The 14,828-nt window shown below is 41.8% G+C and overlaps 1 protein-coding gene across 4 annotated transcripts in view; it reads right to left on the reverse strand.

Annotated features, from left to right (window-relative positions):
• Positions 1-14,828, reverse strand: part of LOC121709834 (gamma-aminobutyric acid receptor subunit beta-2) — a 53,730-nt gene that overhangs the window by 4,151 nt on the left and 34,751 nt on the right. For 3 of the 4 annotated variants that reach the window (XM_042093454.1, XM_042093453.1, XM_042093455.1), the window contains 5 exons: positions 13,837-13,919; positions 5,192-5,329; positions 3,356-3,508; positions 1,275-1,519; positions 432-572 (listed from right to left, as the gene is read on the reverse strand). In XM_042093454.1, coding sequence (XP_041949388.1) covers positions 432-572; positions 1,275-1,519; positions 3,356-3,508; positions 5,192-5,329; positions 13,837-13,919 — 760 coding nt within the window. Of the gene's footprint in view, positions 1-431; positions 573-1,244; positions 1,520-3,355; positions 3,509-5,191; positions 5,330-13,836; positions 13,920-14,828 lie in introns of all 4 variants that reach the window. The other variant, XM_042093456.1, reaches the window with a different exon arrangement.

Consider the following 14,828-nt stretch of genomic DNA (forward strand, 5'->3'; position numbering starts at 1 on the left):
ATCTCCTCACAATCTGCTGGCTCTGCATTCAGAGTAAACTGTAAAAATGGTCTTTGTACACAACGGCCACTGTGTGAATTGGAAACAAACAAAGTAGAGCAAACCTGTCCCCCAAACACGGTAAAACTGTTGCAGCCTATCACCGAAAGTGGGGGATAGAAGTTTGGGGAAATTGAAGGGGAGTTTGGGGATGGGATGGTGAGTTTGCTCTTTGGTATTTTGTTGATATTTGGTTCAAATACGTGACATCATCTAAAATCACTGATGGCATCTTTAACTGCCCCGACCTCACCACTCTGTATGCCTGTAATGTATGAAGTGTTATTGGTATGGAATGCAGTATGTATGGAAAGATATATTGTTATGTATGGAAAGCAGTATGTATGGAGTGCCTTGTGAATGTGAAAATGGAGGCATAGGCCTTTTGGTACCTTGTTCTTCTGCTCTCCTAGCCCCATTGCTGCGTCATCCATGAAGATGGGTTCCCACATTGTGTCATGACCGCCTAGGTCCCTCTGTTTCATTCTGGGAAACAAAGCGTCATCTCGCTGGACTATGTTCCCAACCAGCCACTGAAACAAACAAAAACAACAATTTCACCTCAGCTGAACTTGGGAACAACTGCAGCTCTGTAAGAACTGATTATTATATGAATAAAAAATGAACAGCAAACAACAAGCACATAGGATGGGATAGGATGAAATAGGATGAAATATTGGTTGAATTCAGTTAACAGTAGTACAGAACATAAATATTATAGCCACATACTGTATTTATGAGCTAAAAGAACACTCAGATTCAGTGTTTTTTTCTAGTGCTTCAGCATGTTGTCTTTAAATGTCCTGAGGAAAAACCAGTTGCTCTGAGAAGCTCTGTAGTCAGCAGGTAAAAATTCAACACAGCACTGTGTCAACCAAAGGCTTGGTATGAACTCTTGTATTTGCTCTTTTGCAGAAAAGCTTTTTTCTCTTCTCTATGCTGAGATGGTTCATGAGTATATGGGTGAAGGCTTGATGAGTACATGAGTATATGGGTGAAGGCTTGGTGAGATGATACATGAGTATATGGGTAAAGGCCTGATGAGTACATGAGTATATGGGTGAAGGCTTGGTGAGATGGTACATGAGTATATGGGTAAAGGCTTGATGAGTACATGGGTATATGGGTGAAGGCTTACATGAGTATATGGGGTGAAGGCTTGGTGAGTACATGAGTATATGGGTGAAGGCTTGGTGAGATGGTACATGAGTATATGGGTGAAGGCTTGGTGAGACCTTGTTTGGGTCCAGCCTTATCTTCTCATTGTTGGCCGTTGCTGCTTTTTCGGCTGCCCTCTTCTGGCGTTGTGGGCCCCTTCCGAAGAAGATGTAGTTGACCAGGGCGTATTCGAGCAAGGCGAGGAAGACGAAGACGAAGCAGCCCATCAGGTAGACGTCAATGGCTTTGACGTAAGGGATCTTGGGAAGCGTCTCTCTCAAGTGGGTGTTGATTGTGGTCATTGTCAGTACAGTTGTGATGCCTGGGTAAGCAGGAAACAATCATGAGTGTGTTGCTATTCTCTGACAATCTGCTTTGTGTCAGATCCAGGATTATGGTCATGTCAGATTTGACAAGCTGAATATGCACATTGGAGAAAACAAAACTATTTGGTTGATGTGATTTCTAATTTGGGTAGCAGCTTTTTTTTCTGTTTAATTTTTTTTTCTGTTCTGACCCAGATACCTCACACACATGATTGTAATACACGTTCATCCACGTTTATAGCATGCAAACTGATACATAGAAAAGTAAACTCAACAGAGACTCTATCAAATGTCCTAATACCCGTAATTATATACCATCATTCACATATAATATTACTGGCTAAATCAAACTCAATCTGTATTATCTATCTACATTTGTTTCTAATAACTTTAGTAGTTAGGTTTTCTAACATGTGTTTGTTGCACTCCATTTATATATAAGTATATTTGTATTTTGATTAAATCCATTACGATAAATCGAGGTGAGACTGCCATCCATTAATTAGTCACACCAACCAACGCAACTAGCGGTATATCAACAATTAAAAAAACAAACTAAGAAAATAAAGCACAAAGACCACGTTTGAGTTTGCTGTTTGAAGTCAATTGTTCTTTCCTCACCTGTGTGATCTGATTGCACCTGACACCTGACATGTCTCCCCCCTTTTCACATGTGTTACAGAGTGTAACTACAAAACACTATGCTGCAACAGCACTGATCTGCTTTGAGCCTTGCAACCCCAGCCCCAATCCTGGCCCCTAGGCCCCGTCATTAAACTCCTCTCCCCCATGCATGTCATTAACTCCAGCCTCACACACCTGCGCGTGCACACACACACACACACACACACACACACACACACACACACACACACACACACACACACACATGGCACAGCAGAAGGATGCAGGTCAGAGTCCAATCATGGAGAGTGCTGCTCTTATTGCGTGAGAGCCAAGCTGATGAGGTCTCTGACTCTGCTCCCCGTGTCACATACAAACTTTCCTGAACCCAGCGGCCACCATTACGTAATGCACGATTACAGAGAAATTGCGATAGGTAGATACATAGATATATACAGCTCTGAAAAAAATGAAGAGACCACTGCACATTTTTCTGATGTCATCCTAGGGTTGCTGAGTGACATTCCAATGAGTTGGTAGTCATATTCGAATTTGCAGTGGTCTCTTAATTTTGAATATGACTGTCAACTCATTTGAATATAACTCAGCAACCATAGGATGACATCAAAAAAATGGTGGTCTCTTCCTTTTTTCCAGAGCTGTAGATAAATATATAAATGTAAACATACAGACAGACAGATACATGAATATATAGATAGATACATAGATAGATAGATAGATAGATAGATATAGATACATACATAGAGTTTGTAAATGGTTTGTTAGCCATTAAAGAAACTAGAGGAGAGGTCTATGCCAGTCGCTTAGTTCAACAGCACCAAGCCATTTAATGATGTCTAGAGGCACCACAGACCTGATGTAGTGTTATGCTATTATGCCACCCACGGTTGGAACCCCTACTTCACTCTTACATCACAGCTGAAAACCTTTTCTGTATTTTTGTTGGATTCAATTAAGCTATTTGACTTCTACTGGTAATGCCTGGCAATTTCACCCCATTCTCCTGAACTGCACTGCTGTTTTTAACCCTATTCTTAAGTTTTAATACACTTCCAACTCATTTTGTGGATGATGCCATTCCTCACTGGTTTTCTGGCAAATGCTGTCAGCATGAGGCACTGTATAACAAATTAAATTTTGCAAGAAAGGAAACAGACAATGAAATAAAAAAGCACAAATCTACACACCCAGAGCCACTCTTGCAGCCGAGGCGTCGTAGTTAATCCAGAAGGAGACCCAGGAGAGGATGGTGATGAGGATTGAAGGCATGTAGGTCTGCAGGATGAAGTAGCCAATGTTCCTCTTCAGCTTGAAGCTTAATGATAGCCGTGGGTAAGAACCTGAGTGAGTAGGAAAGGCCCAAAGAGGGTCGAGAGTTTTTGACTGTTACATTGGTGCAGTGTGCTGTGATAACTGAATTAATCTACTCTGATATTGCAGGCTACACAACAGAAGAAAGCCGAAGAACAAGGTATGATATAGTTGTGCTCTGGCTGATGCCAGATGTTTTCCCCATACTATTTGCTGTTTTTATTGTTGTTGTCTATCCTTCTTTGTAGACAGTTTGTAATTATCTTTTATTTGACATTTCATCATTTGATTGATTTTGTAATTATTGTTATTGTTATTAAACTCTATATCATTTTTTTCTCAGGGCTGTAAACGAGCTGCTCAAACAATCACACTGTATAAACAACAGTTGTTGTTGTTGTTAATGCTGTTGACGATGTTGTTGATGATGGTAATGGCGATGATCATGATGATGATGATGATGGCGATGACTATGATGATGATGGTGATGGCGATGATGATGAGGATGATGATGATGATGATGATGATGACTATGATGATGGTGATGACTATGATGATGATGGTGATAACCTGGATGGGTGAAGAAAAACATGCAACTTTCACATACTTTGATTCCACTTTGAGAGAGAAGAAGGGAAGTACATTTTAAGGTGAAGTATTCCCCTTCCCCACAGCAGGGTATAGCTCTCAGTGTTCCCTCTAGCGTACCTCTCCAGTAGGCCTATTCTCACTCCCTATCAAAAGCTAATGAGCTACAACAGCCCGCTCCCTGCTGCAAAGACATTACAGCAAACTTAACCTACGACTGAGTGTAATGGCAGGTGGAAGAGCATGTGAAGGTATAGCCTGCCAAGACAAACTATGCCATTATTTGCTATTAATAAAAGAAAAGAAATAACACAAATTCAACAAAAGGAGAAAAGGAGAATATATGTAACAGTAACACAAAGGTCTTTTGCTCCACCCACTGCTGTGGTATTTCAGCTGCATACATAACAAAGTCATAAATATGAAAATATGACACATGAATAAAACATCACTTCAAACAACATTTTCCTAAATAACTCATAAGCATGCTCACTTTTGTTGGAGCAGTGATGGTCTGGACCTTCACTGTTGGAAAGGTGTGTGTGTGTGTGTGTGTGTTGGGGGGGGGGGGGGGGGGGGGTGTGTCTGGAGTGGTGTGGTGTTAACATGGATTTCACACAGTCCAGCCCCACTGACATTGTTGTTTGCTTGCTCGCTGCTGCAGGAGCCTACACACTTTGTAGGGAAACTGGTGACAGACTAAGATTCCAACTGCTTGTTCTTTTGGTTGTTTTTCCACAAGTTTTTACAACCGTATTGATTTCAGAAACATTTGATTGGGAGGATCTCATTTCTCCTTGACAATGTGTTATCAAATGTACTATCAAGTTCTACACCAAGGCTTTCATTTCAAAATTGCAGTGGTTTATAATCACAGCAGCTGAAATGGGTCTTTAATGTGCTCTTGCTTCACAACAGCCCTCATTTCAGACAAGAACAGAAAAGAATTCCAATCTGAAATACATTCAGCAAGCCACTGTCTTCAGCAAATTAGAATGAAGAAGTTCAAAGGCAATTCTAGACGCAAAAAGAGCTTAATTTTAGAGGTGTACAAATAACTTTGTTCAGCACATTTTGCATGATATGCTTTTAAACAAGCAATGTAAACACTGGTGTGGCCATACCTGTGGAGAAGACGACATTCTTGGAGATTAGCTTGTAGTCAACAATGGAGAACTGAGGGAGCTCGATCCTCTCTACGCCTGTCACAGCAGTGTCACCCCCTCTCCAGTGAAACTCAATGTCATCTGTGGTGTAACCATCTAGCAAGACAAAAAACAAAGGATTAACTTAAGAGAAGAGTAAGATGGAGAGAGAGAGAGAGTGAGAAAAAGAGAGAAGAGAATATGCAAATGTGTTACTGTAAGGACATATTTTTAGGGTCTCTGACTACAACACAGGAAGGGCTGTTAAAATTCCCTACCCATCCAATATTAAACACACTAAATCATGTATGGCGCAGAAAGATGGTTGAAGTTATAAATAATGAAGAAGTAGTAACGTTATAGTTAACTATCTCTCAGACACATTTGTAGAAATATGATGGAATAGTACCCTAATCAGTCCAGCACAAACCCAATAGGCAAATGGCCAGTTCCATTTCTAGGAATAAAAACATCAGAGGAATAATGTATATTTTTGCATTACTCTTCTGTTATTAAAATCATAAAGTAGAGAACATGAAGAAGAACGGATAGAAGGAGAAAAGAGAAAAAGAGAAGGAGGAAGAAGAATGGGGAGAGGAAGAGGAAAGTGAAGAAGTCATTTGATGTGACACAGCTCTAATAGCTCACAGAAGCGCACAAATACTCCAGAGATCCCGAATATCGACCACCAAATATCTCTGTGTTATTGTGGACTTCCTCCAACGCCCATCCAGGGTCAAATTCATTACCGGAGAAATCACAAGTTTCCCCCCACCATCTCGCGGCCTCGCTGAGCGAAGAAATGGGACATAAATATTCAAATAAAACAAGGGTTATTCTCTCCGCCTCATTGCTCTCTCTCCCTGCTCCAGCCAGACCATTAGAGACACAGGCAGCCCTGGCTGGGGACGCAGCCTATAAATGATTGAGAGACATCGTATAGGAGAGATTGTCCACCCAAGCACACAAGGCTCGGCCCTGGCTAATCTACTGCTGGGCCCATGCAGTTGTCATGTCGCCTGCCTGTAGGGCACAGCGTGAGTGCAACGCATAATTGAGAGAGAGAGAGAGGGGGTGGGGGGGTATTGATGGGAGATTAAAGAAAGGGAGATCTATTTGCCACGAACAAGAGAAAGAACTATTTCTTGCTGACAATCCAGTTGAATTTGTGAAGGACATCTGGCTAGTAGTAGTCTTTGTGTGCATGTGTATATGTGTGTGTGAGAGAGATAATGTGCGTGTGTGTATGTGCGTGCGTGTTCCTTTACTGCAAGTATGCATGTGTGAGTGTGAGAGTGTGTTCATGAGAGAGAGATTGTTTATTACAGGATCTATGTATAACAACCCTGGCTAGAGGATCTTATGATGGGATTATTTTGTTGACCTCTCTCTCTCTATCCCTCTTTTTCTCTCTCTCTCTCTCTCTCTCTCTCTCTCTCTCCACATTATTGACTCACACTGTGAAGAAACTGCCTATTTCCCCCTCTGCTCAGCTTGCTATAGTCCTTCCGTTCCAGTAATAACACATGATAACCTATTTACATGCTATGAATAAATAATTCAAAATATTCCATCTACCCCTTTTACCCGTTTGTACACATACCGCACACTACATGAACACTCCGATCCACAAGACCCTCCATCTCCATCTATTAAAAAAAACTCCAACACAGGAGGCTTCCCTCACTGGGTCTCCCTCTGCGAGAGGCCTGCAAGTGACGTAGCACGCTGCAGTGCTAAAGTACAGTAATACAAATGTCAATCAATAATGTATAACAGTAAGGGTTTTGTGTGTGTGTGTGTGTGTGTGTGTGTGTGTGTGTGTGTTGGGGTGTCAAGCGTTTTTCTGTGCAGTCCACTAGGTTTCTCCCCATGCATTTAACTCCATTGTTTCTATGTCATTGAACCTGACGTGGCCAATTATCTTGAGCCCACATTTATGTCACTGCTGTTACATCACCAGGCTCGGGATGCATGGCCCCTCTTGGGTCAAATATGCGCTGGAAGTCAAGGGCAAAAGCCATCGGAGGAAGTGGACTTGTTTCTCAGAAGTGAGGGGCTGCCCATGTTAAGAGTGGAACCTACAGTACGTCTTTAGAAGTTAAAACATATCTCTGCCTGAGTCATATTCGTCATCATGCTGGGAGGTTTCTGATCACTATGACCAAAACCAACCTACTGTGAGAGGGTCACTATCCCTTGCATTCAGCACTATAACAAATATTTGGACTCAATTAGCACTATGAATCACACCCACATCTAAAGGGGACACTTTTTTTAAACATTTTTTTAAATGAATACTGATGTTAAAGCCTAAACTAAAGCTGATCAAAACAAAATGGACTTATCTGAAATTACATCAGCATCATAGAGGTCACATACTTTTGCATATAGATAGATACTGAAAAGAGCAAACATAAATACATAATAAGCACTTACTCATTTACTAATGACTTCTGTGGGAAACATAACTCAGAAAGTTTTGAACAGTAACCCAAGGGCCCCGCTGCTGTTTCACCATACACACGCAAAGACTTGACAAGCACACACAGGCACATCGCTATTGGAATGCTAGCCATTCAAGTTCTTTTCATGCTGCTCTACTTTGGGATTCTCCTTTTGAGCTAAGCTCCACTAAATATTTGATATAAAAAGTTACTTATATGGACACCGAGCTAATTTAATTTAATTATTTAATTTAATCTCATTTAGTAAGGCATCCAATCACATGGCCTCTAATGTCCCATCTAATCTCATCTCATCTGCATCAGCTTGAACATCAAGGCTGTCTGGTACCCTTTGTGGTAGTCCAGTAGGGGGGAACATGAGTAATGTGAGAGCAAATATTCACCCTGATATGCAAAGAAGAAACCTCAGGGAAATAACCCTAAAAGAACACGTCCTTGTTTTCACAATCACCAGCCTACAAAGCAAATTGATTTATGTCTATTATGCATCTATATCACACATATGGACAAAATATGGAGACTCAAGGGGATTGACTGAGATAAACTACACTATAAACCAGAAAATATCTGTCTAATCAAAAGCATACTTATAAATAAATCCCTGGAATGATGATGTATTCACCTGTCTGAAGAATGCCCATGTATTGCTTACATGCAGTAGAGCATAACAGTAGTGATGTTCTTGTGGGTCGCCTGACAAGAGCCCATTCATGTTTCATGCATAATAGATCTATAATGGAGGGACATTACAGGAGCTGTGAACCACAGTAAAGATCTAGGCCATAAAGATATGCACGAGAGAGGCTCAGGCATGGACGGCTACCTGTGACTGATTATACGCACCTACCAGGACCTGGAAATATAATGTCTGACTGAATGCTTCACATTTTGCAAGAATATTTAGCACGGGGAAACTATGTGTTTGCATGTGTGTGTGTGTGAGCGTGTGTGTGTGTGTGTGTGTGTGTTTGTGTGTGTGCGCGTGGCCGCGTGCATACGTGTATGCATGTGTGTCTGTGTTTCTGTGAGGGAGTGAGTGAGTGAGAGAGAGAAGGTGTGCATTCATGTGTGTGTGTGTATGTGTAATACATTGGATTTAGAATGGTGGTGATGTAATTGTGATGACTATGCTGTGACTGTTTGATCTCCAATCCGCTGAAACGAGGCAACACCTGATGGCGGAGGATAATGCTATTCTAATTAAGCTGAGTAGCAGGGAGTTGTTACAGTAGTCACACCGACACACACACACACACACACACACACACACACACACACACACACACACACACACACACACACATACACACACACACATGTACTGACTGACACGTTTCTGCCTCGTGTTAGATGCCAGTGGGAAACCCTCTGTCCTAAACAAAGATGCAAGTTTGTTGCACAATCAATCAAATGAGCTGTTTCCACACCACAGAAAAAACATCTCTTCCACCATGGAAAAACAAACAGTGTCCTTTCCTTAATGCATACAATAACAAACAAATCTTTTCCTTCTAAAAGGGGATAGCCAAAAAGGATATCTCCATTTTACTTTGACATTAAGGCAACACTGAACACACTGAATGGATCACACAATATTGATTCTTCGGTTACACTTTACGGTAAGGGTACATGAATTAATAAATCATAATTCATAATGATGTGCCCACCACACCTAATGCTTTAGGTAATGTGCTGTTCATGTATGAGGTCACTAATGACAGACTATGAACTCATATGAATTCCTGATGATTCATGAGATATTAACTCATTGAGTGCCTTTTCCTTCCCACACGCTGAGTGCCAAAATGTAATATTACGTTTTTAGCTTTTTTTTTTAATTACGAAACTAGACCCTCTAACACACCTTATGTGTGATTTTGGGAACTCTGTGATGAATGGAAATGAAATATATGACGATCGAAAACTCACGAAAACGCAAGATCTGGACATTTTATCTGGACGTTTGATCTTAACTCGGCTTAATGGTTGCCGCTTTGTTTCGAATCAGTCACTGATTAGCCGATCAGTGACATGCACGCCAGGTCAAAATCAGGTCATTTATTTTCGTGGGTTTATCACTAGGTGGCAGGTCTCGTTAGATCTCTTCCCAGAAACTTTGCAGGCAACACTTCTCAGGTGCTGAAGGGAGAAATTAAAAAGTTGAAGAAAAAGATGGTGCAGCAGGTGCGTTTTGGCCAGACAACGCTGGATGAGTCCACCTTTCTACTAAGACAAGATGACTCTGACCACGACAGGTCAAAAACATTACAAGGAGTGACTGAACACCGTGCTCAGGAGGGAGTTCCATCTCCACCACGTGCCGGGCCTAGCGAAGTGGGTGGTAGGCCGAGTCGCACTTGCAAGAGGGCACGCCCTTGCCAGAGTGCCGAATATGTCGGTGATAGTGACTCATAAAAGACGCATTATCTCCATTTCTAGAAAAAAAAATTTTGATTTTGATGAAAACTAGTCACTGTTTAGCTTGGGATTTCTCAGGAATAGAGGTGTGTAGAAATACACGGTTTGCACCCACTGAGAGCTTAAAGTCTCAGCTTTCAAACGAGCCATTGTATGTGTTCATAGCTATAACACAAAATATGCTGTGGCTGTACAAAAATCATCAACAATGGTCTAGATTGCTGGCACTCTAGGACAAAGCTTCCGAAAACAGCTTGGCATTCAATGAGTTAAGGAATGAAGTAATACATAAATCATTAATTAATTAATGCATGAATTCATGATAATTCATGTACCCTTACCGTAAAGTGTTACCGATTCTTCTAAAGAAATACATGAACATCGGATGACTCTCTCCTTGTCCTTCAAATTCCATTTAAAACCAAACTGTCTTGACACAGCCATGCCATGCAGACCTTGATCAGTGTGGATACACAGCAGCAGCTTCAACAGGGTGATTATGGTCAGTGGTCTGTCCTGTGTCCGTAGCTCCTGTTGTGAGATGGAGAACAAGACACCTCATTCTCCCTCCTCACCTACCCTCTATAAAGAACACCATTGGTTGGTTTTTTTGCATAGCCAATTTGACATGGCTTCTGTCAACGCACACACATTTACATGAACAGAAAAAGCACACTTGAATGTGCAAGCAGTTTACAGAGCAAGGCACGCCATCAACACACTGTGGTGTTCAAGCTCTGTCCAAAAACAATTTCATTTTCAGGAGCCGCTATGCCAATAAATGGTTAACCCTTAAAGGTGTACCGTCACACCCGTGTGATGGGAATGTTGGAAAATGAACGTTCTAAAGAATATCTGGGTTCATTGAATTCAACATACAATTTTAGAACCTTCAATTGTTGCGAAACGGAATCTTATATTAGAAGGTTTAAAAACCCACACATGCATGTTTCTATTTTTGTTTTCATCTATATGCATGTCATGCATTCAATAGCATCACGTGTGCCATTGATTTAGTTTATTTGCGTTGTGTCAAAGTTTACAAATTGTGCTGTTTGGCACCCCTCTTATAAACTCGGCTTTGGTGCGTGGAATGCAATTAATATGCGGTTCCAATCGTTGAGTATGCAATTACCTGGAACCTAAGTAAATTACACGTTCATTTCAGGTTTACTCAACAATCTGAGTCACACTTCTTTGACACTTCTCATAGACTTCAGTCAATCTCACTGATGGCTATTATCAAATCCCATGGCACGTTCTTTTTAGCTGAAAAAAAAAATAATTTATATGGAAAGAGGGTGTTTATATTTTTTGTTGTCTTAAATGGCTCAACATAGGAAAAAATCCTTGAGCTGCCCATGAAATCACTCCTACTTACCCTGGTAGGAGACGCCTGATGACTAAGAAAGGCCTGCATTTCTGTACTCTCTACCACAAACACAGTTTATCACTGACAGGCTGTTGTATCTAACAATTGCACCACCACTTAGATTTACCAAAAGCCAATTGCTCAATGGAGCACAATCAGTAAGCAGAGTACAATGTCAACTGTCAGCTATTGCCGGGGTCTGGTTTGTATTAGTCTTACAATAATTGCATGCCACTTGATTTGCACTGAAGTGCCCCTTTCTAATTTTTCGCTTAAACTCATGAGCAGCAGACCTTAACAGGAATTAAAAGCATTCTTTTCGCCTCATTAATGTTTAGCAACAACAACTACACTTTTAATAAAAATTGAATTCAACACACATCCTTTCAACAGAACTCATGCTCCTCATCCCTCAAAAGACATGCTTCACCACTACACAGAGGTTGATTACTGTATAAGGATCAAGTGATTTTACTTTGTGTTTGTTGATGATTAATGTCAAAAGCAATACACCAGAAAAAGATTAAATGCTTCCAAGAAGTTCACAGTCATCGAGTGTTTGTAATTTCACAACAGGATAAAGCCTGACAGGGCCTGGGCTTAGCATGCCTATTTGCCAGGATTACACTGATAAAGCTGTCATACTACTTGGCAAAGATAAACATAAATTACTTTAAAGACTCTGAAATAAAATAATAATGAACAAGCAAACACACAAACAAACAAACAACAACAAAAACCTGTGTATTAAGGGAGAGTGGAGACGGTTGCTGGCAGGGTCTACTCCACAAATGTGTGGCAGTGTGGCTGCTGGTGGATTGATGGGCAGCCCGTTGGTCAAGCATTGGGTCAGCCCTGGACAAAGTCCTGTCACCAGTCCACGTGCCCCTGTCTGAACTCTTGGAAACAGGAGAGCTGCCTTTTATTTCAGCAGTAGGCGGAGTCCTTAAATATTCACACTGAATGCTCCGGGTTGAGGTACATAGTGAGAGTGTGAATGTGTGAGAGAGTGAGTGAGTGAGTGAGTGAGAGAGTAAGCCAGAAAGTGAGTGAGTTAGTCCCAGACTAAACAGGGACTCAGGAATAGTGTTTAAGTATTGCATGAGTTTCATGTCAGCACACCAAAACACATACACACACACACGCACGCACGCACGCACGCAAGCAAGCACGCACGCACGCACGCACGCACGCACACCAACACACACACACACACACAGACAGAGCAAGAGCTCAGAACACACCCTGTGTCCTCTAATGACTCGCATAATAGCCTGCGTCGCTGATCCCTCACGCTCGGGTGCCGGCTTCCACTGTAACTAACATTTGCTCCCACCGTACCGCACCACACAGCACACAGCACACGACTGCACAGCTCAGCGTAGCGCACAGCGCTGCTTGCCAAGGCCACATCACGGCACAATTAGCCGCGATGACATAGCTCTGCTCATTGTGCTCGTTTCGGTATGCGTGCCAGCCGGAGCCGAAGCCGGAGCCGGCACGCCCGGATGTCCTCTGGCTTCATCAGGAAGGAAGGTCAACATCATTATAGTAATAAAGCCAGGCTCCGTTGTTAGCCATGCACTGTGATTCCTCGGCTGCTACCTCTTCAAAAATGCATTAGGCGTGATGTGAGGCTAGGGGAAAATGGACCCAGAGGGCAAAGAGGCGCCTTTTGTTCATTTTGACAAACCCTGAGAATTCGGCAAATTTCATTTAAACGAGAGGAACACCTCTGGCAACTGGACAGGTAGTCATTATGTTTTTTTTTTACACAAACAACCCACTTACAGTGACTTGGAGTGCACCAGCTCCATTTGGGGCTCCTGTCAAGGTGCAATGTCAGTAACAGAGCCAAGAATCACCTAGAAGAAAAGGCTTTCAGTGTACTGCAATCAAAACTGTGCATGACTTGGAGATACTGCTTTTTCATGCATTTCTGATCCACTGGCAGAAGAACTTAATTGATTCCCTTAAGGCAACCCAGCGAGAATGGTAGAGTTCCCTCATCATCCCACTCTTTCTACAGTAATATAACTTTCCTTTTAATTTCCTTGCAGCTGAATGCAATTACCAGTGCGCATACTGGGAAGTTTTCATCCAAAGTACTTTGTAGCATATACTATGCACACATATTAAGAGAAATGGAGAAAAAGAGGGAATGAGAGAAGGGGATAAGAAAGAACAAGAGAGAAAGAGAATGAATGAGTGCATAAGATAAAGGGAAGAGAGAGAGAGAGAGAGAGAGAGCATTAACTGAAAAAACCCATTACGGCTCATGGTATCCTGCCTTCTTTGTGTGATATGGGATCTCAGTCTCCAGTGTTGCTGTGTGATGTACTGTAAACGTGTTAATGAAGACTCACAGCTCTCGATCTCCAGGGTGCAGTTCTGCTCATCCAGAGGGTATCTCCTCAGGTCCATCATACAAGCAGCAGTGGTGGTAATCCTGCAGACAAACAGCATACACATGCACGCTCATCAGAAAGCTCAGAGAACATGATGACTTACTACACGTGGCTCATGACTATATCAGAGTGGGATGAGTATCCCTGGAGATGTGCAGATATGTTGTGAACTGTGCAGTTAATGTTATGTTTATGTAAAGTGCTGTCTGAATTTGGTTGGAATTCCAATTGTGACATATTTTCTTTTAACTGCGGAAAGGATAGATGAGTGCATGGGAGTCCACATGCAAAACCACACAGAACAACTTACAAGCAACAGAGTGTACGTAGATAAAGATAATCAAATATATAGAATATGTAGAATTTTACCGTTGATATTTTAATGCTATATTTGCATCTCTAAACCATTATTCCAGTTCTGATTGTATGTTGGTGATACGATGCTAGGACAAACACAGACAGACACACACACACATGCACACACATCAAAACATCAAATATAAATAGTGTGTCCTTGTGCTACATGCTTCTTTATTGAGGGACCACACTGGGAGTGAATGACATACAGTATGCACATCCTGTCCTAATTTAGTCTCTTTCTCTCTTTCTCCTCTATAATTTCTCACTCTATATATTTGTCTCTCTCCCTCTCTTTCTCCCTTCTCCCTGTCTCCTCTCTCTCGCTTTCTATCTGAGTCACCTTACATGTGAGCATCACACCTGAGAAGTGAAGTGAATCACAGCACTGCCACACACACACACACACACACACACACACACACACTGAGAAGTGGGGCATTCTGAAGGGGTATAAATAACCAACCCCATCAGTTTCACACAGCACACAGCATTTCATCACCATCTCTCTAACTCTCTCTCTCTCTCTCCTAGGAGCTGCTGCTGTGGTGTTTATTTCTTTACCCCCCCGCCTCTTCTTCTCACCTCCCTTT

This window comes from Alosa sapidissima, chromosome 5, assembly GCF_018492685.1.
Source record: "Alosa sapidissima isolate fAloSap1 chromosome 5, fAloSap1.pri, whole genome shotgun sequence".
Lineage (NCBI taxonomy): Eukaryota > Metazoa > Chordata > Actinopteri > Clupeiformes > Clupeidae > Alosa > Alosa sapidissima.